Source organism: Elephantulus edwardii, unplaced genomic scaffold, assembly GCF_000299155.1.
Source record: "Elephantulus edwardii isolate Elephantulus edwardi_28Jun2011 unplaced genomic scaffold, EleEdw1.0 scaffold00418, whole genome shotgun sequence".
NCBI classification, from domain to species: Eukaryota; Metazoa; Chordata; class Mammalia; order Macroscelidea; family Macroscelididae; genus Elephantulus; species Elephantulus edwardii.
In genome coordinates this window covers 503,327-527,901 of record NW_006400168.1, presented here as the reverse complement: position 1 = coordinate 527,901, position 24,575 = coordinate 503,327, and the positions used below count along the sequence as shown (strand labels likewise).

General features: G+C 52.6%; 1 protein-coding gene across 1 annotated transcript in view; it reads right to left on the bottom strand.

Moving 5' to 3' along the window:
* The window catches only part of KMT2D (lysine (K)-specific methyltransferase 2D), a 48,001-nt gene extending 23,643 nt beyond the window's left edge, over positions 1-24,358 (bottom strand). Inside the window, exons 1-45 of the mRNA XM_006902497.1 lie at positions 24,310-24,358; positions 23,931-24,057; positions 23,523-23,746; positions 23,298-23,407; positions 22,970-23,132; positions 22,495-22,660; positions 22,285-22,399; positions 21,987-22,144; positions 21,638-21,783; positions 20,560-21,500; positions 19,923-20,502; positions 18,720-19,831; positions 18,161-18,274; positions 17,719-17,829; positions 16,990-17,094; positions 16,121-16,302; positions 15,791-15,955; positions 15,587-15,696; positions 15,442-15,489; positions 14,581-14,802; positions 14,235-14,354; positions 14,051-14,155; positions 13,711-13,841; positions 13,477-13,624; positions 13,251-13,316; positions 12,969-13,079; positions 12,639-12,776; positions 12,449-12,533; positions 11,984-12,225; positions 11,828-11,901; positions 11,569-11,619; positions 9,633-11,444; positions 9,360-9,542; positions 9,137-9,270; positions 7,045-8,921; positions 5,201-5,324; positions 4,888-4,972; positions 4,716-4,782; positions 4,374-4,606; positions 1,465-4,281; positions 1,193-1,333; positions 904-1,071; positions 588-747; positions 373-448; positions 36-211 (exon numbers count right to left, since the gene is read on the bottom strand). Of these exons, the coding sequence (XP_006902559.1) occupies positions 36-211; positions 373-448; positions 588-747; positions 904-1,071; positions 1,193-1,333; positions 1,465-4,281; positions 4,374-4,606; positions 4,716-4,782; positions 4,888-4,972; positions 5,201-5,324; positions 7,045-8,921; positions 9,137-9,270; positions 9,360-9,542; positions 9,633-11,444; positions 11,569-11,619; positions 11,828-11,901; positions 11,984-12,225; positions 12,449-12,533; positions 12,639-12,776; positions 12,969-13,079; positions 13,251-13,316; positions 13,477-13,624; positions 13,711-13,841; positions 14,051-14,155; positions 14,235-14,354; positions 14,581-14,802; positions 15,442-15,489; positions 15,587-15,696; positions 15,791-15,955; positions 16,121-16,302; positions 16,990-17,094; positions 17,719-17,829; positions 18,161-18,274; positions 18,720-19,831; positions 19,923-20,502; positions 20,560-21,500; positions 21,638-21,783; positions 21,987-22,144; positions 22,285-22,399; positions 22,495-22,660; positions 22,970-23,132; positions 23,298-23,407; positions 23,523-23,746; positions 23,931-24,057; positions 24,310-24,358 (14,272 nt within the window). The remainder of the gene's footprint in view (positions 1-35; positions 212-372; positions 449-587; positions 748-903; positions 1,072-1,192; positions 1,334-1,464; positions 4,282-4,373; positions 4,607-4,715; positions 4,783-4,887; positions 4,973-5,200; positions 5,325-7,044; positions 8,922-9,136; positions 9,271-9,359; positions 9,543-9,632; positions 11,445-11,568; positions 11,620-11,827; positions 11,902-11,983; positions 12,226-12,448; positions 12,534-12,638; positions 12,777-12,968; positions 13,080-13,250; positions 13,317-13,476; positions 13,625-13,710; positions 13,842-14,050; positions 14,156-14,234; positions 14,355-14,580; positions 14,803-15,441; positions 15,490-15,586; positions 15,697-15,790; positions 15,956-16,120; positions 16,303-16,989; positions 17,095-17,718; positions 17,830-18,160; positions 18,275-18,719; positions 19,832-19,922; positions 20,503-20,559; positions 21,501-21,637; positions 21,784-21,986; positions 22,145-22,284; positions 22,400-22,494; positions 22,661-22,969; positions 23,133-23,297; positions 23,408-23,522; positions 23,747-23,930; positions 24,058-24,309) is intronic.
* Positions 24,359-24,575: the final 217 nt, after the last annotated feature.

The following is a 24,575-nucleotide window of genomic DNA, read 5'->3' as shown; positions in this document are numbered from 1 at the left end:
CTGCCTGCCCTAGCTCACACCAAAGCAGCACCTACCTGGGATGCTGGCCCGAGGAATGATGGGGATGACTGGGGATAGGGCGCGGTCATCCTGCTCCCACTGGCATGAGCCCAGTTGAGGGAAACGAGGTGCCTCCTCCCCTAGGATGCTCTCAGGGGATGAAGCTGGCACAATACTGTCAGGAGAATCACTGTCTTCATCACTCTCCATCCTAGGAGCCAAAATTTGACATTTGTCTACAGCTCTGTGAACACTCTCTCCCAAATCTAGAGACCAGTAGATATTATAACCTCATTTTATATCTGCCCTTAGACGAAAACTGAGGCCACTTGCCCCTCTTCCCTTCCTCATCCTTATCCAGATGCACCCCACCTGACATCCTCAGTCTGATTGTGAGGTGGTGTAGGCAGGGCAGCCAGCAGGTCTAAACTCTTCACCTCTGAAGCATCTGGGGGATGGAGAGAGAGAAAAGTCAGAGTGAGGGGACTCAACAGTACATTTTCCTATGTAGTTCTGGTCTGAGCAGCATGAGACCTTAACCACCAAATCTTGCTGGTAAGGAGGGACCCACTCTGCCCATGACTCACCCCTTAAAGCTCCTTCAGTCTCCCGGGCAGAGGTGGCATCCTTGGGGTGCTCCCCCAATTCTTCAGATGGGGTGACACCATTCACCATCTTCTGCTGCACCGATGGGGGTGGGGTGGGGGGCAGCGACGAGGGTGGTGTCGGCGGGTTACTCAGGTTATTCTGGGGGTGGGGTGGGGTGTTGTGTGCAAGATGCCATAGGGAGACTAAAGCAATCTCCTGGCCCCACCCTCTATCAGCAATGCCCTTAAGTCTTCCACTCCCACCCCACCTCTCCCAAAATCACATTATCCCCAACGGTACTGGCATTTTTCTGACCTTGGTAAGCAGCTGAGCATAGTAGTCAGGGCCAGTGGACAGTGCCCCACTTCCAAAGGCCCCCCTCAGTTGGCTCTGCCCACTAATGGGACAGCCACTGCCAAAGGGGGCAAAAAGGTTAAAATTGGCGGTGATCATAGGCTCAGTTAGGGGCAGCAGGGACAGCTCCTAGGAGGCAAGATGACAAGGTTGGAAATCTGTAGCATTTGCATCTCTGCCATTGTACAGCTAGGGGCCAAGGTGCCCCCTATCCTGGGATGGGACCAGGGGACTGGCTCCTGGGGGTCACCTGTTTCAGCTGTTTCAGCAAGGCCTCGCTGGCCCTGACCCCGTCCTCCTTCCGCAGCTTCTTTCGGGAGCTCACCAACCTGTCGCTTGCCTTCTGTACCCGCTTGGGCTTCGGGGTCAATGGCTTCCTTGCTGCTGCATCCTAAACCAGATAAGCCCACAGTGAAGGGTATTTGCATCTTCAGAGCTCTCATCTCTTATATCTAAGACCTGAGCAACTATCTCTAATATCCAGATCCCACACTATTGCTCCTCTTTGGCTAGGGCACTTACCTCCTTGTTGCTGGGGGTACCCTGTAGTTTCTGCTCCAGCCCAGCCAACTTGCTGTCAATGTGCCCGTTGATCTCGGCTCGCAGCCCCTCGGGCCCCCGCCCAGTGCTAAGCTGCACATTCTTTGCCCGTAGAAGCTTCTGCAAGAGCAGATGTCCGGCCTCTGAGCGGGGGCCTGCCAGCAGGAGGTGGTTGCTGGTACCTGGTGCCCCTAGTGGCTCCCCATTGGCCTCCCTTTTCACTGCCTGAGCCCCCAGGGCACATGGTTCTTCCCGAGGCTCCTGTTTGATGCTGAGATGGGGTGGCTCAGGTATCGTCTGCCCATTCACCTTCTCCAGATGCCCAGGTACCAAGCTGCTATCCTCTGACTTCTGAGCTTCTGCTAGGTTGTCAGGGGGATCCCAGGGTCCCAGACCCTTGCCAAAGAAGGTGTCCGCAAGCTGGGCAGTTGCAGGCGAGACCCTCCCAGAAGGCAGTTCTAAAGGTGGTGCCTGGGGCTTTGGAGTCCCTGGTTGGGTAGGAGTGAGCTGGACCTCGGAGGGTAGGTGGGGACTGGGAGAAGGTAATTGTGGGGATGGTCTCTTTGGCTCTTGGGGACTGGATGGTGGGGGTGTGGGATGGACAGGGGCAAGGACTGGTCCTACTGATAAGGCTCCTTGTGGACCAGGGAGCCGGGGTGTGCCTTGAGTTCGAGGCCCTGTCCCCAGCTGCTCCTGGAGAGGGACTGTTTGGGATCCAGGGAAGCTACCAAGTTGAGGTTGGCGGCCTAGGAGGCCCTGGAGGGGAGATGGCTGGGTCCCAGGCTCCTGGTAGGGTGGAGTCTGGCGAATTGCCTGACTCTGCTGCAGTTGCCGCTGCATGAGAAGTGCCTGTAGCTGTTGTTGCTGCTGAGGACTCAAGTGCCGCAGCTGTGGGTTTTTGGCCAGGACTCCTTGAAGCTGTGCTCTAAGTTGACCCACTGTAGGCATGACGCCAGCCCCAGGCAAGCCCTGTCCAGATTGGGAGACAGATCCTGGTTTTGGATTTTGTGGCCCTATATTACTTTGCATGGGCCGCTCTAGCCCAAGGGGGTGCTGGGGACCCAGAAGGTTCTGCGTCATGGGACCAGGCTGCTCCCCTAAGGAAACAGAGGGTTGGGGCAGCAGGTGGGGCACAGATGTGGCTTCAGATGATCCACTGCCTAGCTGCCCATGGCTTCCCCCACCTGCTGTGTGAAGCAAGTTAACTTGCTGCTGCTGCTGCTGCTGCTGCTGTCCTGGGAGCCTCAAAGGTGGCTGTAGCTGCAGGGAATTGGGCTGAGGCTGGGCCTGGGGTTGGACAAGCAGGAGCTGTGAGTCCCCAGAGAGTGAGGGCTTTACCTCCCCTGGCTCAGTGGCCATTGATTCAGGTGTAGTCCCGATTGCTATTGGGCCTCCCTGATGTGTGGAGGGACCCTCAGTGACCTCTGGAGGAAGAGCTGTCTCTGCAACGCCTTGTTCTTTGCCCGTCAGGAGGACAGATGGGCCCAGAGCTCCAGGGCTAGAAAAGTGTTGAAGAGGCTTGGCTGGCATGCCAGGACCTAGTGTCACCTGTTGCTGCTGCTGCTGAGGAGACAGTAAAGTTCTGTTCTGGTTCAAAAGGCCCATTTGCTGCTGCTGCTGTTGAAACTGTTGCTGCTGTAGCTGCTGCTGTAACTGTTGCTGCTGCTGTAACTGCTGCTGCTGTTGTAACTGTTGCTGCTGCTGTAACTGTTGCTGCTGCAGCTGCTGCTGTTGTAGCTGTTGTTGTTGTTGCAGCTGCTGCTGTTGCTGTTGTAGCTGCTGCTGCTGAAGCTGTTGCTGTAGCTGTTGTTGAAATGGGTGCTGCTGAAGCTGCTGCTGCTGTAAGGAGCCCATGGGCTGTGTATTCAGTTTGGACTGTCCACTATGTGGCATCAAACCCTGCTGAAGGTGGGTGAGTCCTGCCATGGATCCCTGCTGTTGGTGCTGCTGTTGCTGCTGCTGGGATGTGACTAGCCGGTGTCCCATAAGGCCCTGCCCCTGCTGTGCCAGCTGGGGGGAGCTTAGCACGCGAGGCTGGGTCAGAAGTACCTGTCTGTGAGAGCCTTGGGGGCCCATAGCTCCAGGGTGCTGCTGGTGTTGCTGCTGCAACACTGCTACCTGGGCAGGGCCCATCATGCCCTGGGGCCCCTGAGGTGGTTGGGGGGACAGCTGTTGGACCAGGAGGCCCTGATGGCTGTTGGGAGGCAGAAGTGCCTGGGGTTTGGGACCCATGGGCTGGTTTGCCTGCACCCCTGGGCCCTGCTGCTGTTGCTGCTGGACCGCCACCTGTCCTAGAAGGTGCTGTTGCTGCTGTTGCTGTTGCTGTTGCTGCTGCTGCTGCTGCTGCTGCAGTTTCTGGGCTAGCTGCATGCGCTGCTGCTGAAGCTGCAGCTGCCTTTCCTGCAAAAGTCTTGAATCAGGTCCCAGGCCCCGAAGAGCAAAGTTGCCAGGCATGAAACCACCAGAGGGACCAGGCAGGGCCCCAGCCCCACTAGAATGTTGCTGTTGCTGCTGTTGGGCCAGGGCTGTGTTGAGGAAGGGACCACCTGGTTGTCCAGGCAGTGCCATGCCCCCAGGAGGCAGGCGAAGACCTCCAGCTTGCCCACCGAGGGGTCCCTGAGGTGGCTGCAGCCCATGGCCTGGGAGGAGTTGACCAGGGAGCTTAGTGAGTAGTCGGGGACTCTGGGAAGGGCTGAGGGCCAGCACAGCTGAGTGCTGTTGTTGTTGTTGTTGCTGTTGCTGCTGCTTATTCCGATATTCTGCCATGAGATTAGTGTGTTCTTTCTGTTGTTTTCGGACCTAGAATGAGAAGGTGAGAGTCGTTCCTTCAAAGTCTGCTTACCCACTCTTTCCCGGCTACTAAATGCTACGCTTAAGTCTATGTTCCTCACCTGATCCAGCTGTTTCTGGATCTTGCTCTGCTGTTCTGTGACCAGCTTAAGCTTCTCAGCATCAGCCTCTGGAAACTCTCGGCCAGCCTTTTTGGCAGTGCGCTGCTTGGCACACAGTGCCTTCCGGGACTTTCGGTGCACACCAATCTGCTCCTCTAGCACCTTTAGCTGCATCTGTAGGAGTTGTTGGGTGTGGAACAGCCATTCCTCATACTGCCGCTGGTCAGCCTCATCTGGGAGAGGAAGTGAGTGTCAGGATCTAGAAAATGGTGATCCCAGTGCCTCTTCTTCCTCATACTCCAAGTCACTTCTTTCACCCTTCTTCCCAAGACTCATACTTACTTATGACCCCCTGAGCAAAAGTGGGTGGGTTGGGACGAGGCTGGGAGGGGTCACTGGCACTCCGGTCCTACAACAAAAGACAGTGTTAAAGGATCATTGTTCTGCATCAAACCCTAAGAAGGGTGGCCCAATGGCTTAGAATATAAGTTTCTATTCTCACCTTGTCACTTACCTGGCCATTCCCAGCTGCCACATGGTTCTGCAGATCATTGCCAGGCGCCCCTGAGAGCCGCTGGGCTAGCAGTGACACTTGCTGCCTAGGATCCAACAAAGCAAAGCAATTAAGTGCTAGTAGATGAGGAAAGCAGAAAGGCAAAGGGTGGAATAAGTAGGCTCAAAGATGCTAGTCCAGTCAAGGGAGGAGTGTACCTGGAAAAAGCTTCAGCTTAAAACAAAACAAAAACAAAAACACACAAAAAAACCCAAAACACCACACACAAAAAACACCAACCCAACCCCAAAAGCCTTCTATTCCTAATTCTTACCTGTTCATACCAGGTGCCACCCCAATAGTGCCCTGAGCCATAACTTTCTTGATTCCTTTCAAGGCTACCATCTTGGCCTTTGCAATAGGATCAATAATATCTTCTGCAGCAAATTTGTCCAGATCTGGAGAGGAAAGAGCCAAGTAAGCTGGGTTTTGAGGTCCTTGCTCCACTCCACGTCTGCTGTTCCTTCCAGTTTTCAACAACTGTAAATTACAAAGACCACTGGACCGGGAGTCACTCAGATAAGTTTGCGGTTATTCACAGGACAGGAGGTCCTGTTTTCACTGGCATACTACTAGCAACAGGTGGGGAGCCCCTGTGGCACAGCCTATAAAGAGTTACAGTGCTAACTCCAAAGCCACACCTCTTTGGTGGTTCAAATCCATCATGGGTTTGGGTATTCTCCTCAGGTGTTGTAAAGCCTCAGAAACCTACTGGAGGGTCAACTATGAGTTGGTTCTGACTCCACAGCAGTAAGTCTGAGTAAATAAGTATTTTTCCAAGGAATACATCCATGTTATTTCACCTATTAGCCTCTGTTTACTCCTCTATTTGAATAAGAGCATGAGTCCTACACTCTGACAACCTCAAAGGCCTGATGAGAGTCAAATCTGATGAGAATAGGACCTGAAAAACACTCTTATTAAATAGTCTTCTTGGAGCAACTAGCACAGACTAAGAGCCTGTGTCAAAACCTTAAATGCAGTAACTGTTTGGGTAGAACAGGTATGACCTATAGCTCATCCTCCTGTGCAAGACAGGGGGTGCAAAAGTAGAAATGAAGGATCACCAACTTCAATCTTCCTAGAATCCTGTACTTTGTGTATTTCTCCACTGCTCAGAGTATTTATCTGAATACCTTTTCTACAAGACTAGTCAAACTCTCTCTTGGCATTTAAAGGAATAAACAGTTAAAGAGTGTCAGAGTTCTAAGATTCAAACTCTAACTCTGCTAGCTAGGTTAGTTCCATCTTCTGCAAAATGAAAATGTTCATAATATCTAATGATTCTCTACGAGATGGAATGGGTGCAATGGGAGTGGGTCTCATTTTTGGGGTTTTAACAACTCCTTAGTGGTGCAGGTAGTTAATGTGATCAGTTGCTGACTGAAAAGTTGGTAGTTCAAGTCCACCCAAGGGCTCCACAGGAGAAAGGCTTGGTAATTTACCTCCAAACAGTGAGCCAGTGAGAATTTAATGGAGCAAAGACCTACTCTGACACATGAGATCACGATGAGGCAGGCTCAGTATAACAGGACGTGGTAAGTAATGAGTTTGTGGTGTTGCAAGCTTTTTACCCAAATAAAAGAAATTCTAAATATGTGTTTGCTGTGATGATTAGGTAATGAATATAAATCACTATTAGACCAACAGTAATTAATACGAGATCATAATCTGAAGTCTTTCCCAATCTGACCCTCCTTTTCCAAAGTGTCCACTCATGTCCCTCTAACAAAGCCTACTCCTGCAAAACCACTTCGCTCACCGCTCTCAAAGCCCTTAGTGTTTCCCTGCTACTAGAGCCTCACTCAAGTCTTGTCACTTGTTGGGACTGTTTTATTTCTCTCAAAGTTCTAAACTTTCAGCCTAATAAAATCTAAAAAAATCTCTCCTAATCAGGTTTCACTCATTTAAACATTTTCTGAATGGCTGTTGGATCAGAACTATTCCCTCTCAGCAACAACCATGCTTCCTGCATGTATCACTAACTAGCATGGTGCTTAGTCAACCTTCTCACTACATTTTCCCGAACTAAAGATTGACTTGAATTTTAGACCCCAGTGCCCATCTGGTAGTCAATGATCAGCCTGCATAATTCAGTTTGCCCCCAGTTGTGTATACCTGTATCTGGGAAGAAGCTGTTCGCCAGCTGCTGCTGTATTGGCAGCTGCTGGGGCTTCATGCACATGGAAGGTGGCATAGTGCCCATGGGCTTCTGTGCCATCATTGGCTGTGGGCTCTGCTGGGATATCAATCCAGTTTGCCCTCCATGCTGTCCACTTAGCACATGCCCTTGGTTGGACACCATGGCCATGGGTGGGGCCAGGCGCTGTTGGAGGGCATGAGGTGGTGGCTGGGTGGGCATCAGTGGTTGAGCCAAGCCTGGTGGTCGCACACCTCCAAGACCCAAGGTAAGCTGCTGTTGGGGCCCAGTCAAACTAGAAGAGCCCTCGTGTGGCAAAGGCATGGCTTGGGTAGAACCTGACGTGGACAGTAGAGAATGCTGCTGTTGTTGCTGCTGGGCAGGCTGTAGCTGTGCTGAAAGCTGCTGCTTCTTCTGTAGCTCCTTCTTTTCATGCTCCAAAAGATCCTCAATGAGTAAAGGCAACTCACTAGCCACCAGGGAACTCTCCATCTTGTCCAACTCATCCCCAGATGCTGTGTGTCCACCAGGCAAGGCCACACTTTCCAGTTCAAATTTTTCCAATAGCGAAGAGCCTCCTGGGCCACTCAATGGGCTAGAAGTCAGCAGGTGAGCTGATGGTCCTCCTGTGGCCCCAAAGGGACCTTTTTCACCTGTATGCCCACTGCTGGAAAAGGGCCCTGTGCCCACCCGTGTTTCCCGGCCTATCACATTCTGTCCTGGTTTCAGCCCCAGGCTCAGCGAAGTGGTGACAGGTGTTGGCTCTACCTTGGGGGTGGTAATGGTAAACTGGCAAGGGGAAGGGTGGCGTCCACTTTCCTCCACCTTGGTTTTTATTTCAGGAAGTACTGGTGCCAGGTGCGGCTCAGAGGCATCAGAAGCAGGGGCGGGGGCAGGGGCGGGGGCAGGACGCTCCTCAGAGCCCAAGGGTCCTTGCTCCACTCCCCGCAGCAAGGCCTCTCGCTCAGCTTTCTCATTGGCTGACTCAACCAGTCTTAGATGTTCGTTGAAAATGTCCTTCTTGTCTCCAGTGTCCAGCTCAGGATCAGTATAGGCCAGTAGGTCAAATTCATCTCCATTGAGTAGGTCATCTAGGTGAGGGTCATTAGTTTCCAGGTTTTCCAGAGTCCCCAGCTCATCATCACCCTTGGCCACATCCACACCCAAGCCCAGGTGAGCAAGCTCCTCATCATCTTCCAGGGCCTTGTGAGCATCAAAGTCATCATCCAGCTCAGAATCCTCACAAGGCAGCTTTCCAGCTTCCAGGGCCAAGGGAGTGGGACGGCTAAGTTCAGTGCTTGAAGGGGGCCGGGTGGCCAGTTCTAAGCCAGTGGACATAGTGGGACCCTTGGTGTGAGGTGCTGGATGGAGGTTATTGTTTAATTCATTGGCTGGTGGGGCTGAGGGTTTCTGTGGCGGAAGTCCTGATACTGCCAGGCCTCGAAGTCCTTCAGGGGCTAATCGGTGAGGATCCTCACTTACAGAGTAAAAACGAGGTCTCTGTGGGGGTCCCTGACCAGGGAATGGAGGCCCTCCAGGTCCTAGTCCTTTCTGCACATTGTGCCGTAATTCAATGAACTGAGCAGGACCAACTGGACCAGGCACTGGCTCACCAGGACCAGGCAAGCGAGTAGGAATTCCTGTCAAAGGAGAACCTAGGGCTTGGCGGCCAAGCTCAGGCCCAGGAGTTGATGGAAAGCGAGTGGACATTGCAAGTCGCATGGGGGTTGCTGCTGTTGATTGTTGCTGCTGTTGTTGCTGCCACAACTGCTGCTGCTGTTGTTGTTGTTGTAAGGGCAGGGACCCAGGATAGGGTGTTCGCTGATAGAAGGCCTGGGAGCCTCCTACTAGTTGTCTGAAAGAATATATAGTAATCAGTCAAATAAAAACAGGATGAAAAGCTAAAACTGTTTGGGGCAATGAGGAAGGATGACATTAATAAAGGGAGAAGGAAGGAATGTGAAGAAAATAAATGATATGGAAAAATTAGAGACGGAAAGGTCAAAAGAAGCACACAACAACAATAAAACAGCTTCCTGATTTACCCTCAGGGAGGCCCTTGGGTCTTACCGGCTGTTCACATCAATAGAAGGAGTGGCTGATGGAGGTGGCCGAGAGAGTCTGTCATCACTGGGGAAGGTTCCTGCACCCAGGACAGGGCCACCCAGCTTGTTTTGGGACAGTCCCACAAGGCTGCTCTTCTCCTAGAAGAAACGCAGGTAAAGGCTGCCACATTCAGCAGCCTGGCTCCACTACTTTGCTGGTTCCTGCTAACCCTCACTACTCCACCTACCTGGGTTCCAGGGAACGGAGTCTGGCCCCGACTCAGCTGCTCAAAGGCAGGGCTGTTGGGCTCAGCACCCCAGCTGCCCGGGGGCCCCACTGCTCCTGCAGCTGCTGCAGCTGTTTCCTTCTCCTGCCTCAGGGTGTTACGCTGGATCTGCTGCCGAATCAGCAGCTCCCGCAGTCGCTGTCGCTGTGAATGGAACAAAGAAAAATTAAGTCAATTCTACTCCAATCATGAGGTTGGTGTTCTGGGGGCCTCAGCCCCAGGATGTCAACTTACCTGCCGTTGCTTCTCCAGTTCCGTCTGGCTGAGGCTGGGCATGCCTGGATCCTGTGCACCTGGGAGTTCAGGTGCTGCTAGGGAGCTGCCCATTCCAGCCCCTGGTTCTTCTCGCTTCTCAGATGGAGAGGTGATCCCTACTCGCTGTGAGGCTCCATGGGACAGGTAGGAGAGGGACCCATCGGGTGCAGGTGAAGGCAGGACTGATGGTGGTCGTAGTGGGGACAACCCATAGCCTTCTCCGGTGGACCCACTGCTGGGCCCAAGTGGGCTACCCGATGTGTGGAAGTTCCCAGTGGCTACAGCATAGTTTGTGCTTTGAGGCTTGCACAAGGTGGCACCAGGCCCCAAATGGCTATTGATCCCATGGGGTTGGGGGAGAACAGGCTGAGGAGCAGGGGGCTTTAGGACAGGCTCCCCTACCGCCTGAGGGAAGGTGAAACGCATAGAAGAGGGAGTGCCCACAAATGCACCTGTCCCAGGGGACCGGGCAAAATTAGGGGGCTGTCCACTTGGAACCTTGGCATGGAGCTCACCTGCTGGGCCTGAGGGCAGGGCTGCTGGAAAGCTCCCAGACCCTAGCGGAGTGTGAGCTAGAGGCCCACCCTTGAAGGCAACTTCAGGGGGCTGGGGTCGGGGTGGCTTATGCAATGGGGCAAATGGGTCACGGGACTGAGGACGTGAGGGTGGGCGAGAGTAAGGGTCAGGAGACTGAAAGCGAGGGGTAACGGGAGATGGGCAGAAAGCCTCAGCAGATAGAGGACGGGGTGTCAACGGAGACTGGGAGCTGGACTGGGACTGAGGACTGGCAGGGACTCGGGAGAAAGGATCAGAGGGCAGTGAGCGAGGGGGCAGGGCACAGCAGCTCTCAGAGGGTGGGGGCTGGGGCCGAGGAGTCAGTGGGGGCTGGGCATAGGGGTCAGGATAAGGGCCAGGACGAAAGATGTCCGAGTGGCTAGGGGGAGAAGGGGCCAAAGCCTGGGCAGGAGGAAGCTCCTGGGACCGTAGTCCCAAACCCGGGCTCTGGGGCTCTACCTGAGATGCCCGAGGGGTGAGAGGGGCTTTGAAGACATCAGGTGCCTTTAATTCTAGACCACCTAGGTGGGGGCCTGAGGAGGGTGAATCAACAAAACCCAAGTTTGGCGGTCCATAGCTAGGAGAGGCTGCCCCCAGCTCTTCCTTCTTCACCTCTAGTGCCTTCCGGGACTCCCCAAAAGGTGGGGGAGAGAGAAGAGGCTCAGAAGTCTTGCCTCCCCCTACCCCTGGGCTCTCAGGCACAGCCAGGTTGTCCAATGATGGGCAGCGGGGTTTGAGGAAGGGGTCAGGGGTGGAAGGCTGGTGTCGGGGAGTGCCAGGTGGGGTCATGTGGAATTCTCCTGGCTGACCAGTCCCAGGACGAGACGATGTGCCCATCGTTGGGGGCTGTGCAGGGGCCCCAGTTGGGCTAGGATAAGGGGAATAGGCAGGTGGTGCCGTGGGGAAGCGGGGCTCCAGGGCGTAGGCGGGGGCCAGTCCAAAGGGGTCCTGCGAAGGCACTTGGGCGGGCACCTGGGGTGGGAGCTTGAGGAAGAGCTCACCGGGCGAGTCGGGGCCGGGCACCGTGCCTGCCGGTGGCTTCAGGAACCCGTCCGCAGAGGTAGACAAGCCGGCGGGGGTAGTGGGACTGCCAATGAAAATGGTGGGGGCAGCAGCAGGGGGCGGACTGCCCAGTGCCCCTGGCTGGGGGGGAATGCGGAGATGTAGGGCCGGTCGGTCAGTCTTACGGGCTATGTCGCCCACCTTGGTCTGCTTGTTGATCTGGCTCTCAGCCTGCTATGGGGGAGACCAGGCACAGAGCAGTCAGGCTGCTGTGGATGGGTCTCAACCCTCTCACACCCTTAGAGAGGCCACACACTACACGACTTCCATGGCTTGGCCCAGGCCAACTGTGACTCACCTTTTGCACCTTATTAATGCGGTGAGCTGCCCGATTATCTTTGGCCTTTTGCTGAAAGATAGAAATGTATCTTTATGCTTAGAACTCAGCTTCAGGCCCATCCTCCATGCCTTACAATACCATTTACACACTACCCAGAAGCTGATCCCTCTGGCCCAGCTGCTTCAGCGGTAGGAAGTAGAAAGAACTGAGGTCAATTTTCCTAGGACAGCTCCTCCAACTTCAGTTCATCATAATGAATAATGTTGCTTTGTCTTACCAGGTAGGGAGCTTTGTCAGCAGCTGGAACCTTTCTCCAGAGTTTCATGATTTGTTTGCATCGGCTAGACCAATCTGCAGGGCAAAAGGAATGAGTTAGAAGAGAAAAATATCCTGTGCTGCCAGACTGTTTTTCCTGCTCTCATTTCGTGCGTACCTGGGTAATCTTGCTTAAGATTGGGAAAGTTAATGTTGGCATAGAGCACAGGTGAGATGGTAGAGAGCTGGCCCAACTCCTCATCCTTCTCCCAGCGCTGAAGACTCCGCTGGTTATAGGAGAGTCCATCGCCTTCTCCCTCTGTGGTGGGGGTGGTGGGGGTGGAGGGCGTAGTGCCTCCTGAGCCTGTCCATGGGCTGTCTGGCTCGCCGGGTTCCGGGCTGAAGAAGCCCCCGCGCTCCCTAGGGCGCAGGGGCAGAGAGTCACAGGGGGCAAGGACACCAGGCTCCAGCCCACATGTAATATACCTCAAGTCCCTCCCTGTCAGGACACTGCTTTGTCCTGACAGGGAGGGCTCTTTTCGTGGGAGCAAGGACACCCAGGAGTCCAAGGGAGGAGAGGTATGGATCTAGTCAATGGAATGACAACAAAGGCTACCCAAAAAGGATAAGCATAGATACCAACCTACTATCCAGGAACGGGGACTGGCAGAGGCCAGGATAGGAGTCCATTGGGCTGTTAGAAGGAAGATTGCCCAAAGGAAGTCCACCTAGAAAAGGCAATGGATCAGAAGGAAAGGAATGACTGACCCATCTAAGAGTAAGCTTGACTGCACATGACCACCTGGTCTTCAAATTACTCCCACCTGCACCACTTTGGACAAAGGGCCTCTGCAGTGGTGTACGGCTGCCATCTAGGCCAGGAGTTCCACAACCCAGATGCTGCTCTCGTTCCGAACCTAGAACATCCTTGAACAGCTGCTGTAGGTCCTTCGATTCCATCTTCGGCAACTCTGTGGGGGAATGATGGGGGTCATTGCTGAGAAGACTTGGGAGCTTAGGAGACACAAGTCTGCAAATGCGCAAGGACAGGGAAGGTGCCCAGGATTCCCCACCAGAAAGGCTGTACAGACAGTCCCACAGGTAGGATTATGGTTTCCCACAGAGGACCCTCACATATAGTAAGGTGTGAGTCTCAGTCTCACCTTCTGTGGAAATCCTGTCTAAGTCAGAGCTAAGCATCCCTTCACCCGGGGTGCCTGGCTTCTCGGGATCACTGGGCACTGGGGATGCCTTTACGCCCCCATCCTCAGGTCCTGTAATTGCCAGGAGAAACCCATCAGCCAAAGCCAGTGTGGAGGTACCAAATTAGTCTGAATCACACAGGGGTATGTCAGCTTCCAGTTTCCTATCGTGCCACTGGCTCAGGGGCAAAACAGGTTAGCAGATGCAAAGCCAAGACAGGACAGCCATACAGCTGCCCTTACCTGGTGTATCAGCCTTGCCCTCGATGCCACGTGACTCTTCATCTGCAACATCTGGACCATCATCTCCTAAAAATGATAGTCCCACTTTAATTAGAGATACCTTACATCTGGCGCTCAGACCCACCACAATGGCTCAAATCAGCTCTCTTCCCACCCAATACCCGTGACAGTTCCTAAGAGCAGAGGGAAAATGGATGGCCTCACAACCTCTCACTCTATGAGTGACCTTTCTGTAAAGTAGGTGGCTCCTTCCTTTCTGTGCCTCCATCTCCTTTGGCTTTTGGGGTTCCTATTCCAAGGCTTGGCCGGTTCACCCCAACTGCAAAAAGGGTCTTACGACTCAGGTCTAGCAGCTCCTTCCCAAAAAAGGCTTCCTATGGGGAGAATCAGGGTGAAATAGGTCTCTCCTCATTTGGCATGGCCAGACACCCCTGCTCACTGCTCCGAACCTAAGCCCCACCTGCAGGTAGGCAGGGAACATGTCCTCTAGCTTGCTCTTCTTGCGCCCTCGCCGCTGCTGCTTCTTCTTCTCATCCCCATCAACTAAGCTCTGCTCCATGGAGCTCTCTGCAGGTAGTTCAGCAGGCATCACTGAGGACAGGACATGTGTTTCAGCCTCGGTGAGAACCTTCAACATGCAGCTTGTCACACAACCCAATGGCATTTTCTGCTGACCCTCTCCCTACACCACCCTTTTGGCCCCTTTAGTGGTTTTCTCCCTGGGTCCTGCTGGCATTGCTCTGTGGGTCTGATAACCCCCACCTGCTCCCAGGCCCCACTGGTGCCCTCACCCATCTCACCCTCATCGGGCTGCCCATCACCACTCAACACCTCGGCCTGTGCTGCAGGCCCCTTTTTCACACGTGTGTGGGATTTCCTCTGTCGCACCATGAAGCCTCCAATGCCTAAGAGGTAGAGCTACAGATGAGGACTACTGGTAGACCCGGTCCTCACATCTTCCCCTTTCCCTTCCCAGGGCCTCACCAGGTCGATATGGTTTGCGCTTGCGTTTTTTGCTTTCCTCAGTCTCCTCTTTGCCAGGCTCCACATCAGGGCTGACAGGACCCTCCAGTTTAATCTCACACTCCATATGCTCTACACCACCTGAATGCAGGGTCAGAAGAGAAGGAGACAGGTAAGAGGCATGAGCTTGGTAAATCTTGTCATCCTGCCACCCAACAGCAGAGAGTATTGAGTGCCCTTTGAGAGCCATCTGAGTACGACCAATAGTAGCTTCAAGACTGGGAGTAGCAGCATTGGCCCCACCTAGATCCCAGCTTTCACAGACCCACCCACAACTTTACTACTCCCTAAGATTTCCCAGCCCAACCTTCACCCTTGATAAGTTCGTCAGTGTCCAGGTCCCCATCCTTCTTGTCCTCAGGGCCAAGGGTATCTGAGGGCTCGGAACCTTCCAGGCCTGCCTCCCCTGGGAGTCCGGGCCGCCCACGCCGCTGGCGCCGCTTGTGCAGAGGTGACAACGTCAGGTTGCGCAGAACAGCCATGCCAGTTTCTGTCAGCCACACACCCTCAAAGCGAAAGTACTGGGGCTCTGCACAAGAGGGAAGAACACATGGGCCCTGCCTGAAGGCTGAAGGAAACGAGGACTGAGTACAGGTCTGAGGCAGGTCCCCAGTAGAACAAGATAGAAACAAAGACAGACCAGACAGAATCCAGTTTGGGAGTTGAGACTACCAGTTGGTACTAGTTAAAGCTAGAGTTCTCCAGTAGTGACCCAAGGAGACTGAGAAAAATATTGCTACTGCAAAAGTTTGCTTTTTCTTATGATTTTCCCTAGGTCTACCAAGACAGTCTATACATGCCTGGGGCTTGGAGAGCCCTACTTTATGAACTTCAGCACAGAGTGCCCCAGATGCCAGCAGCAGTACCCACACCATGATGGAGAAACAAATGACTCTGCTTCTGTTATTGATGAGAAAAAGATGTGCTCACTGTGTTCATTAGAAAGGAGACTCCAACAGTAAAGAGGCCACATGCCTGGGAAGACTACTTCTGGGACACTGGAGACCTCTGAACTAGTCATACCTTTCCCACTAAGTTACTGAGTGTCCTTGGGTAGGCCTAAGCCTCTCTGGGTCTTAGTTTAAAATGAGGAGAGGAATTAGGAGGTTGGAACTGAACTAAACTGATAATGTCCCTGGCTTTGGCATTCAAAATTCCTGTGACTCACCTGGCTCTTTCACTTTCATGGGCACCAACTCTGGGGGTGCAACAGGTGCTGTACAGGGAAAGACAAAACCAAGGCAGCTTGAGGGTCTGTCTCCAAGCAAGGTACCCTTGAGTCCTCCACCCCAACCTCAGTACCTTGTACTTACCCGCAGGCTTTATCACATAAGGCTGACATGAGACACAGTCAAAGCCCTCATCTGCAGCCTGCTCAACTTCTTCCTCTGTGAAGAGGCTCTCACATCCAGCGTGCATCCACCTGAAATAAGGGAAAGAAGATTCGTCTAGGCAATGGCAAGACTGAAAACAGGAAGGGGCCAATGTAAAGAATAAGAGGTAAGGGACACCCTCACCGTTCACAGTGTCGGCACTGGATTAGGAGGTCCTCTTCCACGTACGGTGCATGACAGACAGGGCAGGTCACCAAGCTAGCACAAGGCCCGCAGTGTGTATAACTATTCTGCCATTCACAGTGGAAGCCAGGGGAAGCTGCTCCACACTGCATACAAGAGACACACCTACAGGAAAAGACAGACAGATTCTTAGCATCAAACCTACCCGAAGAACCTGAAGTCATCCTATTAACCAGTTTGGCTTCTTAAACCTAGACTCTGCCATTATCCAACATTATATTTACTTCGGCATCTCAGGCCCACTCTTCTGGAAATCCCACGTTTCCTTACCACTTGCACTTCCAGCCACCTTTTGGCACGGTGAGGAGTGGGGGTTCCAGACAGTACGTATGGTAGCTAATGTCACAGTCATCACAGAGCAACAGGCGTGAAGGGTCGGAGGCCTGGCCACACACCTCACAAACAATGCACTCCACACACCGCCAGCCCTTCAGCAGCATCACTTTGGTGATCTGATGTAGAAGATGGGAATTACTGGGAGTGTCACAGAGGTGAAGGCAGAACTCAGGGGAATATAGTTAAAATGGATAGGGCTGGAGGAAAGCCACTGTCCAGGCCACATGGAGGCTTATGCAGAGAACTCTCAACTCCAAACCAGCAATTCTAAACTTAGGCTCCCACAGGTGTCTACTCATCAGAGAACAGCCTCACCCAGCCATGCTCATTACTACAGTGGAACATCTATCTTTTTACTAAACAACCCCCTAAAATGTAGACTCACATACAGAACTGCAAGTTAAATATTAGCAGTGAGCAAGCTATAAATTAATATTAATGAAAAATTCCACAATGGCTGATCAGGCTTGGGTCGAAAATGCTGCTTTCTCTTTGTGGATACATGCTTATGATTTTACATTTTATCTATAGACTATCTCATTTTTTTTCCTAGCAAGACTGGTCATTTATGTGATGGACTGAATCATACCCTCATAAGTAAGAAAATACAGAATCATGACCTACAATGAACTATAAAACCCTAATTCCCATAGTACTTACTCTTCCTCAAGACAAGTTTGAAAATTACTAGTAAATGATCAAAGGCTTCGTCACCACCTTAAATAGTATGGCCAAAAAGTGACTTAAACTGACAAATAATTAATCCCATTCCCTAGCCCAGCCCTTCTGGGTCCTGAACTCACCTTGCTGTTAACACAGTAAGGGTGATAGCACTGAGAGCACTGGGAGCAGGCAAGAAGGTGGCCCTCTGCTCCCCGGCCAAAGCTGCCACACACCACACACATGTCCTGGGGAAACACACAGAAATTAGCATGTCTTGTGAGGTCTCGCCATCTACTTTATCCCAGCCCATGAACTACTCTATTAATGTGAGACCAGCAAGTCAGGGAATCCACAATGTAACCCACAGCACTAGCACACCATAAACCACAACAGGACCCTGCTTCTCTTCCAACTGACCCACAGAAACTGTTCCTTCCTAGAATGCCCTGTTCACCCAATCAGGTAACTTGAATTTATATTCCCTGACATGAAGAAAGGTAAAGTGGAATGACAAGAAGATGTGGGAGTCAGGATGAGAATAACATACGTCACAAAATTCTATCAGTTTCAGAATTATTCAGGTGAAAGTAATTAGACTTCCAAGTAAGCCACAATTATGCAAGAATCATTTCTTCCCTTTTCTCTAGTCTATCACTAGTTCTTGATACACTCAAGAGGAAATTTTGATGGATGGACAAATGAAGAGCATGACTCTGATTCATGGTCTATTTCCTCACTGAATGGGTATACCCAGAAGTAGGTCCTTAGTATTCAGCACGGCTTCTCCCACCAAAACACATGTACTCAATGTTTAGTGTGTCATGTCACAGGTAACTGCTAAGGACAGGATAACACTACTCAAGTGATACCTGCATTAAGACAAATTTGTCTGTGTTGGAGAAGAGAACCACAGTATTTTGCATGGTGTCATCATCTTCTTCTTCTTCCTCCTTGCTGGGAGAACTATCGATATCAGCAACCTTATGGGCAAAGAGTTATGGAAAGTGAGCAAGATAAATATGCCCCAATCAAGTTGCTTTCTTCTTTGGTGTTGGGGGATGGAGGAGTCAATCCCTGGCTAAAATGAAGACCAAGAGTCAGTACTACGAGGCAGAAGAACATCCCAGCTCCTAAACTGGGTCCCAGCCCAATGGTTGTTTTAGAGTAGCCTGGAACCAAGTGGGCAGAAAGAGCAGAGATTCAGGCCCAAGGCTAGCAAGCAGATAAGTAAAAATGCAAGGGCTTTTACAGTGTTCCATTTAGAAGGGGCCCCCTGAAGCATGTTTTCGGGGATAGGAGGCCTCTCCTTACTACCAGAGTCTCAATGGAAGAAGTAGTTGACTTTAGTCGGGCACGTCCTCTCCCACGTCCTCCATGTGCTCCTCCACGAGGCCGACGTCTTCCTGGGAAACTACTGCTGCGTCCCTGGGTGAGGGAAGAGGACAGTTGTAAGAACAAGACTAGACCTAGAATGTTCAGCTCCCAGGCCCAGGAAGATCAGAAAGAAATAGATAAATTATGATGGCTTATAAAGCTGAGAAGGGCCAGTTAGCACAGCAAAAAGTCAAACTCCAGATGCTGACGAGCAGCTCTGGCCCAAACAAACTCCCCTTCTCCAGAATAAAGAATGCCTAATGGAGTGACACGAAAGGAAAAAAAAAACTAGGTGGTGAAAAACCTGAGATTTTAATCCTGATCCCATTATTAACCGCAAACCTGAGCAAGTTACATTTCCTCTCTACACATCATTAATTCTCCTTAATAATAAAGCTACATACATGAAAGGACTCTGAGTCAAGGATTCAAAAAAGCAGGTAAGGTATCATAACACAGAATTGTACCTCTGGCTGTGGCATCAATAGCCCCTCACCTGCTTAATGCGAGAACGGGCAGGAGAACTGCGTCGCCTGCCCTTGTCCCCCTCGGCCTTGCCTCCGCTGACAGTTGTCCCAGCTTCACACAATAGCGAGTCATCAGTCTCTGGCAGTGAGTCAGTACACAGCCGCAAGGAACCCTCATCTCGGGCTGGGCTAACATCTGTAGATACTCCCAGCTCCATAGACAGGGAGCCACCCCCCTCAGGATCAGGTGAACCCAGCAGCGGCTCTGAGCCAGGAAAACTAGCACTGGCATCACCCTGACTCAGATTGGAGATCTCATTGACAATGTCAGATTTGATGAGAGCAGGTGGGGTAGGTGCCACTGGAGCACGTGGCTCCTCCTGCATCTCACAAGGTGAGCTCTGCCCGGCCTGCTTGCATTCTGGACCATAGACCTCCATAGGGGTCACAGGAGTCAGCTCCTCGGGGTCTAGGAGCACAGGGGAACCCTTAAGTTCACAAGCTGTTGAACTGCCAGGGGTCTGTCCAGCTTCTGGATGTGAACCAGGAGTGTCAGTCCCATCGAGAGGAGCTGTGTCTTCCCCCAGGCCAGAGAAGTCATCCAGCGCTGGGGCAGGGCTGGGAGCCGGGCAGGACAGGTCCTCCATAGGGGAAGGGAGAGGGCTGGTAGGACTGGGCTCCAAAGCTGGGCACTCAGGTTCCAGGTTTTTCTCAGTCTCCATCTCCTGTGGCTCAACCTCAGCTGAGACATCCATTGTCTTTTCCATGGGACTCAGCGGGGAGGGGATGGACAGTGGCAGAGCAGGAGGGGAACAGTGCGAAGGAGGAGAACTGCAGGGAGGCTGAGAATGCTGAAGGCGTGGAGAACACTGAGGAGGAAGGGGCTCCATTAGGATGTGGGAGGCTGATCTCACTGGGGAGCCTGGAGATGGAGGAAGGATCATCGGGGGTACAGGTTCAGGGTCAGTGCAATTTGCTTCTGGTGGAGGGCTTATGGGTGTCTCTAGGATAGGGGCAGCCAATGGTGACTCAGGGTTACTGTCCCCTTTGGCTCCAAAGGGGTACTCTAACTCCCCCAAAGGAGACAGGGCTGGTGGGGCCACAGCCGTGATAATGGGTGAGAGTGGAGGAGGAAGAGGTTCTGGAGGGAAAGAAAAAGAAAAGGGTTCTTTAGCTTAGATACACAAAAAGTAAGACAATCCCAGAGTAAGGGAGCATTAACATCTCCTTACCTGGTGGCATCTGCTGAGGTGACAGGGATGGCTCCCGAGATGGAGACATGGGTAGACCTTCAGGCAGAGGCGATAGAGGTGGTTCCTCAGGCTCAGGTAGGGCTGACTCCCCAAGCAGAGTAGACAAGGGTGGTTCCCCAGACAGGGGTAATAAGGGCAACTCCTGAGGTGTAGGACACAAGCCTGGTTCCTCAGGAGGTTCTTCAGGTTGAGGGGATATGTGTGGCTCTTCACGTACAGAGGATAGGCACAACTCCTCTGGTACAGGGGACAGGTGAGGCTCCTCAGACCGGGGAGACAGGTGAGGCTCCTCAGGCCGAGGGGACAGTAGAGGCCCCTCAGGCCGTGGGGAAAGACAGGGCCCCTCAGGCTGGGGGGACAGGCAAGGCCCTTCAGGCTGGGGGGACAGGGGGTGCTCCTCAGGCCGGGAGGACAAGTGAGGCTCCTCAGGCCGGGGGGACAGGTGAGGCCCTTCAGGCCGGGGGGACAGGCGAGGCTCCTCAGTCCGAGGGGACAGGTGTGGCTCCTCAGGTGCAGAGGACAGGTGAAATTCTTCAGGTGCAGGGGACAGGTGAGGTTCCTTAGGCGAGGAGGACGGGTGCAGGCCCTCAGGCGTGGGAGACAAGCGAGGCTCCACAGGCCGATGACAGAACTGCAGCTCTTCAGGCCGAGGACAGAACTTTGGCTCCTCAGGCCGGAGGCAGATACGTGGCTCCTCAGGCAGTGGTGACTGGTGTGATTCTTCCCGTGGTAGGGACGTGAGCAAGCCCTCTGGTGGTGGGGAAGCAGGTGAGTCTTCAGGTGGCAAGGACATGGGTGAATCTTCAGGTGGTGGGGACAGACGAGAAGCCTCAGGTGGAGGGGATGTGGGAGACTCCTCAGGTGGAGGGGACAGGGGAGACTCCTCAGGTGGTGGAGATAAGCGTGACACCTCAGGCAGGGGGCACAAGCGTGACACCTCAGGTGGGGGTGACATAGGGGAGTCTTCAAGGGGTGGGGACATGGGTGAGTCCTCAGGTGGTGGGGACAAACGTGATGCCTCAGGTGGTGGGGAGAGAGGAGACTCTTCAGGTGGAGGAGAAAGAGGAGATTCTTCAAATGGTGGGAACAGACGAGATGCCTCAGGTGGTGGAGACATGGGTGACTCTTCAGGTGGAGGAGACATAGGTGATTCCTCAGGTGGTGGAGACAGGCGAGACGCTTCAGGAGGTGGGGAAGTGGGCAATTCTTCAGGTGGGGGAGACAGAGGAGACTCCTCAAATGGTTGGGGTGCTGTTTCAGGTGGTGGGGACAAGGGTGTCTCAACTGGGGGTGATGGAGGAGACTCTTCTGGTGGAGAGAAGGGTGACTCCTCAAGTGGAGAAAAGGATGACGATTCAGGTAGGGGAGATTCCTCAGGCGGTGGAGAGAGGGGTGATTCCTCAGGCGGTGGGGACAGGCGCGATGCCTCAGGCGGTGGGGACGTGGGTAATTCTTCAGGTGGAGGGGACAGGGGTGACTCCTCTGGTAGGGGCAGCAGTGGCATCTCCTCATTAAGGGGGGCCTCCAACCGGGGCTCAAGTTGGGCCCCTGTTCTCCCTGCAGACATAACACACTATGTTCCTAACTAGCTCAGTTCTCCTCCACATAAAGTGCGGGGTCTGGGGCAAAGTGAAAACTGCCCATTGTCACAGAATAGAAAAGGATTAACTTCGAGGACCTTCATATCTACTCACCTAGTGGTTTGGCTTCACATTGCAGGAGCCCCGGTTCCTTGGATTGCATAGAGGTCACATGCCCACCCTTTGGCTGCCCTTGGCATGCAATGTACAGAGCACTGCATTCATCAGTGGGGGTATCACCAGGCTCTGGAGGTGAGAATCTGCAGAGGGTACAGGAGGTAGTGGGCCCTGTGGCACTCACCAGCTAACAACTCTTAAGAGAGCACTTTGGGACAAGGCATAAATGCTGTGGATTGGAAGTCAACTTTAGCATCTCTTCTAACATCCACTTGAGTACACAGTCCCTGACAACTTCAATCCTGCCAATCCTCCTTCCCAACCTCATCCAGACCACACTCCTTACCTGCTACAGACAAGAGGATGCTGCTCAGCAGTAGGACCAATAGGCTGACCTCCCTGGGCTTTGTGACAGCGGTGACAGAGTGAGTAGTTCTCAAACCATTCGGAGTTGGGATTTAGCTCTGCTGAGCCTGCCCCACAGACTCGACATACCCGGCATGCCTAGGGGAAGAAAGAAAGCAAAATAGGCATTGGTCAACCAGTGGAGACTAGAAGAGATCCCAGGACTGTTAACAGAGGAGAATTCTGGGGATGTTGTAGAAGGCAAAATTAGGGAGACAGCAGATTGTAGGGATACTCACCTTACACTTCCAAGAGTGAGCTGGCAATTCCTCCATGGGTGGTTTTAGGCAGAAGGTATGGTATCCTTTGTCACATGTCTCACAGACCAACATCTTAGAGTCATTCCCAGGTTTCCTGAACAAGAAGCATGGGGGACATTACAAAATACTACCTAGATTCGTTTTCAACCCTAACTTCTGCTTCACCTGAGATATCCCAGGTGATCCTACCTGCAGGCTTGGCACACTTTGCATTCAGGGCACTGCCAGCCAGCACGCTTACGGGCAGTCAGAGCAGTATCCAAGCAGGCCCCATGATAGTGATGCCCACAGCTGGTACAGAAGAAGAGGTCACACAACTCCCCTGGCCCCTCACATACTGCACAACGAGCTTCCTCTGCAGTGGGAGAGACAGAGGACAGATCATAGTTTCTTTGCAAGTCTCATCAGTGCCGTACAGATAACAAGCATGGATGAATGACTTCATGGACAAAGAATGAATGAATGACTGCCTAACACATGCCAGGCACTGTTTTAGGCACGGCAGATACAGTGGAGCAGCAAAGCCTCGTACTCACACAGTTCAGATCTAATTAACTGGGGTCAAGTGACAAATACCGATTTTGACAAGGGCACTGTGGAGCACAAGAAATCAGGGCTCCTATGGCCCCTCTTTGTTCTATGTCCAAAGAACATGATTTCTCACCCAGATGCGCGGCCCCCTCACTGTGCTCTGGGCATAGCAGCTGCAGTGTCTTCATGGATAAGAAGGAACCACTGGCAGTTGCGCAGGGAAAGTGGTAAAGCCGTGGACATCCAGGTGAGCGGCAAGGGATGGAGGCACCAAGCCGGGTGCAGTGGGAACAGCGCTGCCAGGATAGAGATAAAGCCTTAGTACCAGCCAGCTCTCTCCACAGCAGGGGTTCAGACATCAGTTCTGACCCAATCTTCCCACCTCCACCCACCTTGGCTCTCCTACTCTCCACAAGCCCAGCTTTGCCCTTCACCTATATAATCCCTTACTCCAGTTCTACCTGTGAGATCCCTGAGAAGATGGCCTTGTCCACACCACATAATTCTGGGCCCTCCTGCCCACAGACACCTGCTGACCACGCAGCACACCAATGGTGAGCCCAGCAGGGTCCTTTGAAGGTGATAAAGAAGTAAAGGGTTAACAGAAAAGTGGCAGCTAGCTCAGAAAAGCCCAATCCTTATCCCTTTTCCTGCCCAAAGCAATTATCCCACTTCCCCTAACTTACCTCCGGGTTCACCTAGATGAGCTGGTGTCAGGCCCTCAGGGAAACCAATCTGTGATAGGTCTTCACTGGATAACGCTGGTTCATTGGGCCCTGAGTCCCCACCAGAAGAAACCACTGGACACCGAGGCCAGTCAAATGGCAACTCAAAGCGCCGTAGCTCCCGCTGCCCATGCAGACTGGGCTCCCCGCAGTTACAGAGAGCACAACGCCGCACTGGCCCTCCACTGTGGACATAAGAACATCAGCACCAGACCTGGTCCTGCCAAGAGGCAGGTCTGACAGCCATAATTTGGTATGCCTGTACCACTCAATCACTTATTTTCTTAAATCCTTCCCCCTCGAAAGTGCCAGATTCTCAAGTCAAATCCTTGTATGTTCTTACATGCTCCTTTTCTCCATACTAGTTACCTGCAGTCCTGGGCAGGATCCGGAAGCCTGGGAACTCCAGAACTGGGGACAGAGACCTCCCCCACATGTGGTTTGGGAAGGTCTGGCTCAGCGGCACCTGACTCCTCAGAGGCTGCTGGTCCATCAGCTGAAATGAACAACGCAGCACAGGACAATCATCATCCCTCATCTGATATAAGCTCATTTACTAAACCAGTGAAATTGATCCAAAACTCTTGGTGATCACAAGGGCATGATTTCAACTTTCATCCCAAAGAACAAAGTCTTTTAATTGCCTGTCTACTGTACAGAATGAGTTCCTATCTTTGTGCCAGGACCAGAAATAAAGGCTTTCTGAAAGAGCTCAACGCTGATAGCAAACACAAAATTTCTGACTCACCTGCTGGTTCTGAATCTTTGTCTTCACCAGACGGCTTCTGACTGTCCATCCCTCTCTCCGACTGGGCAGGGCCCTCTCGGGGAGACCTGTCAGTACCAAGAGAGGTACCCACATGTCAATTAAGTCTCTCCACTAAATACTTTCCTCCAGGATCGCCAAAAGACAGTTGATGATACTCAAATTCTGTAGACATTAGAGCAAAGCCATACCTACAAACTTCTGTACTAATGACAAGAAAAGTCATTCACCCTAAGTTTTATTCCACT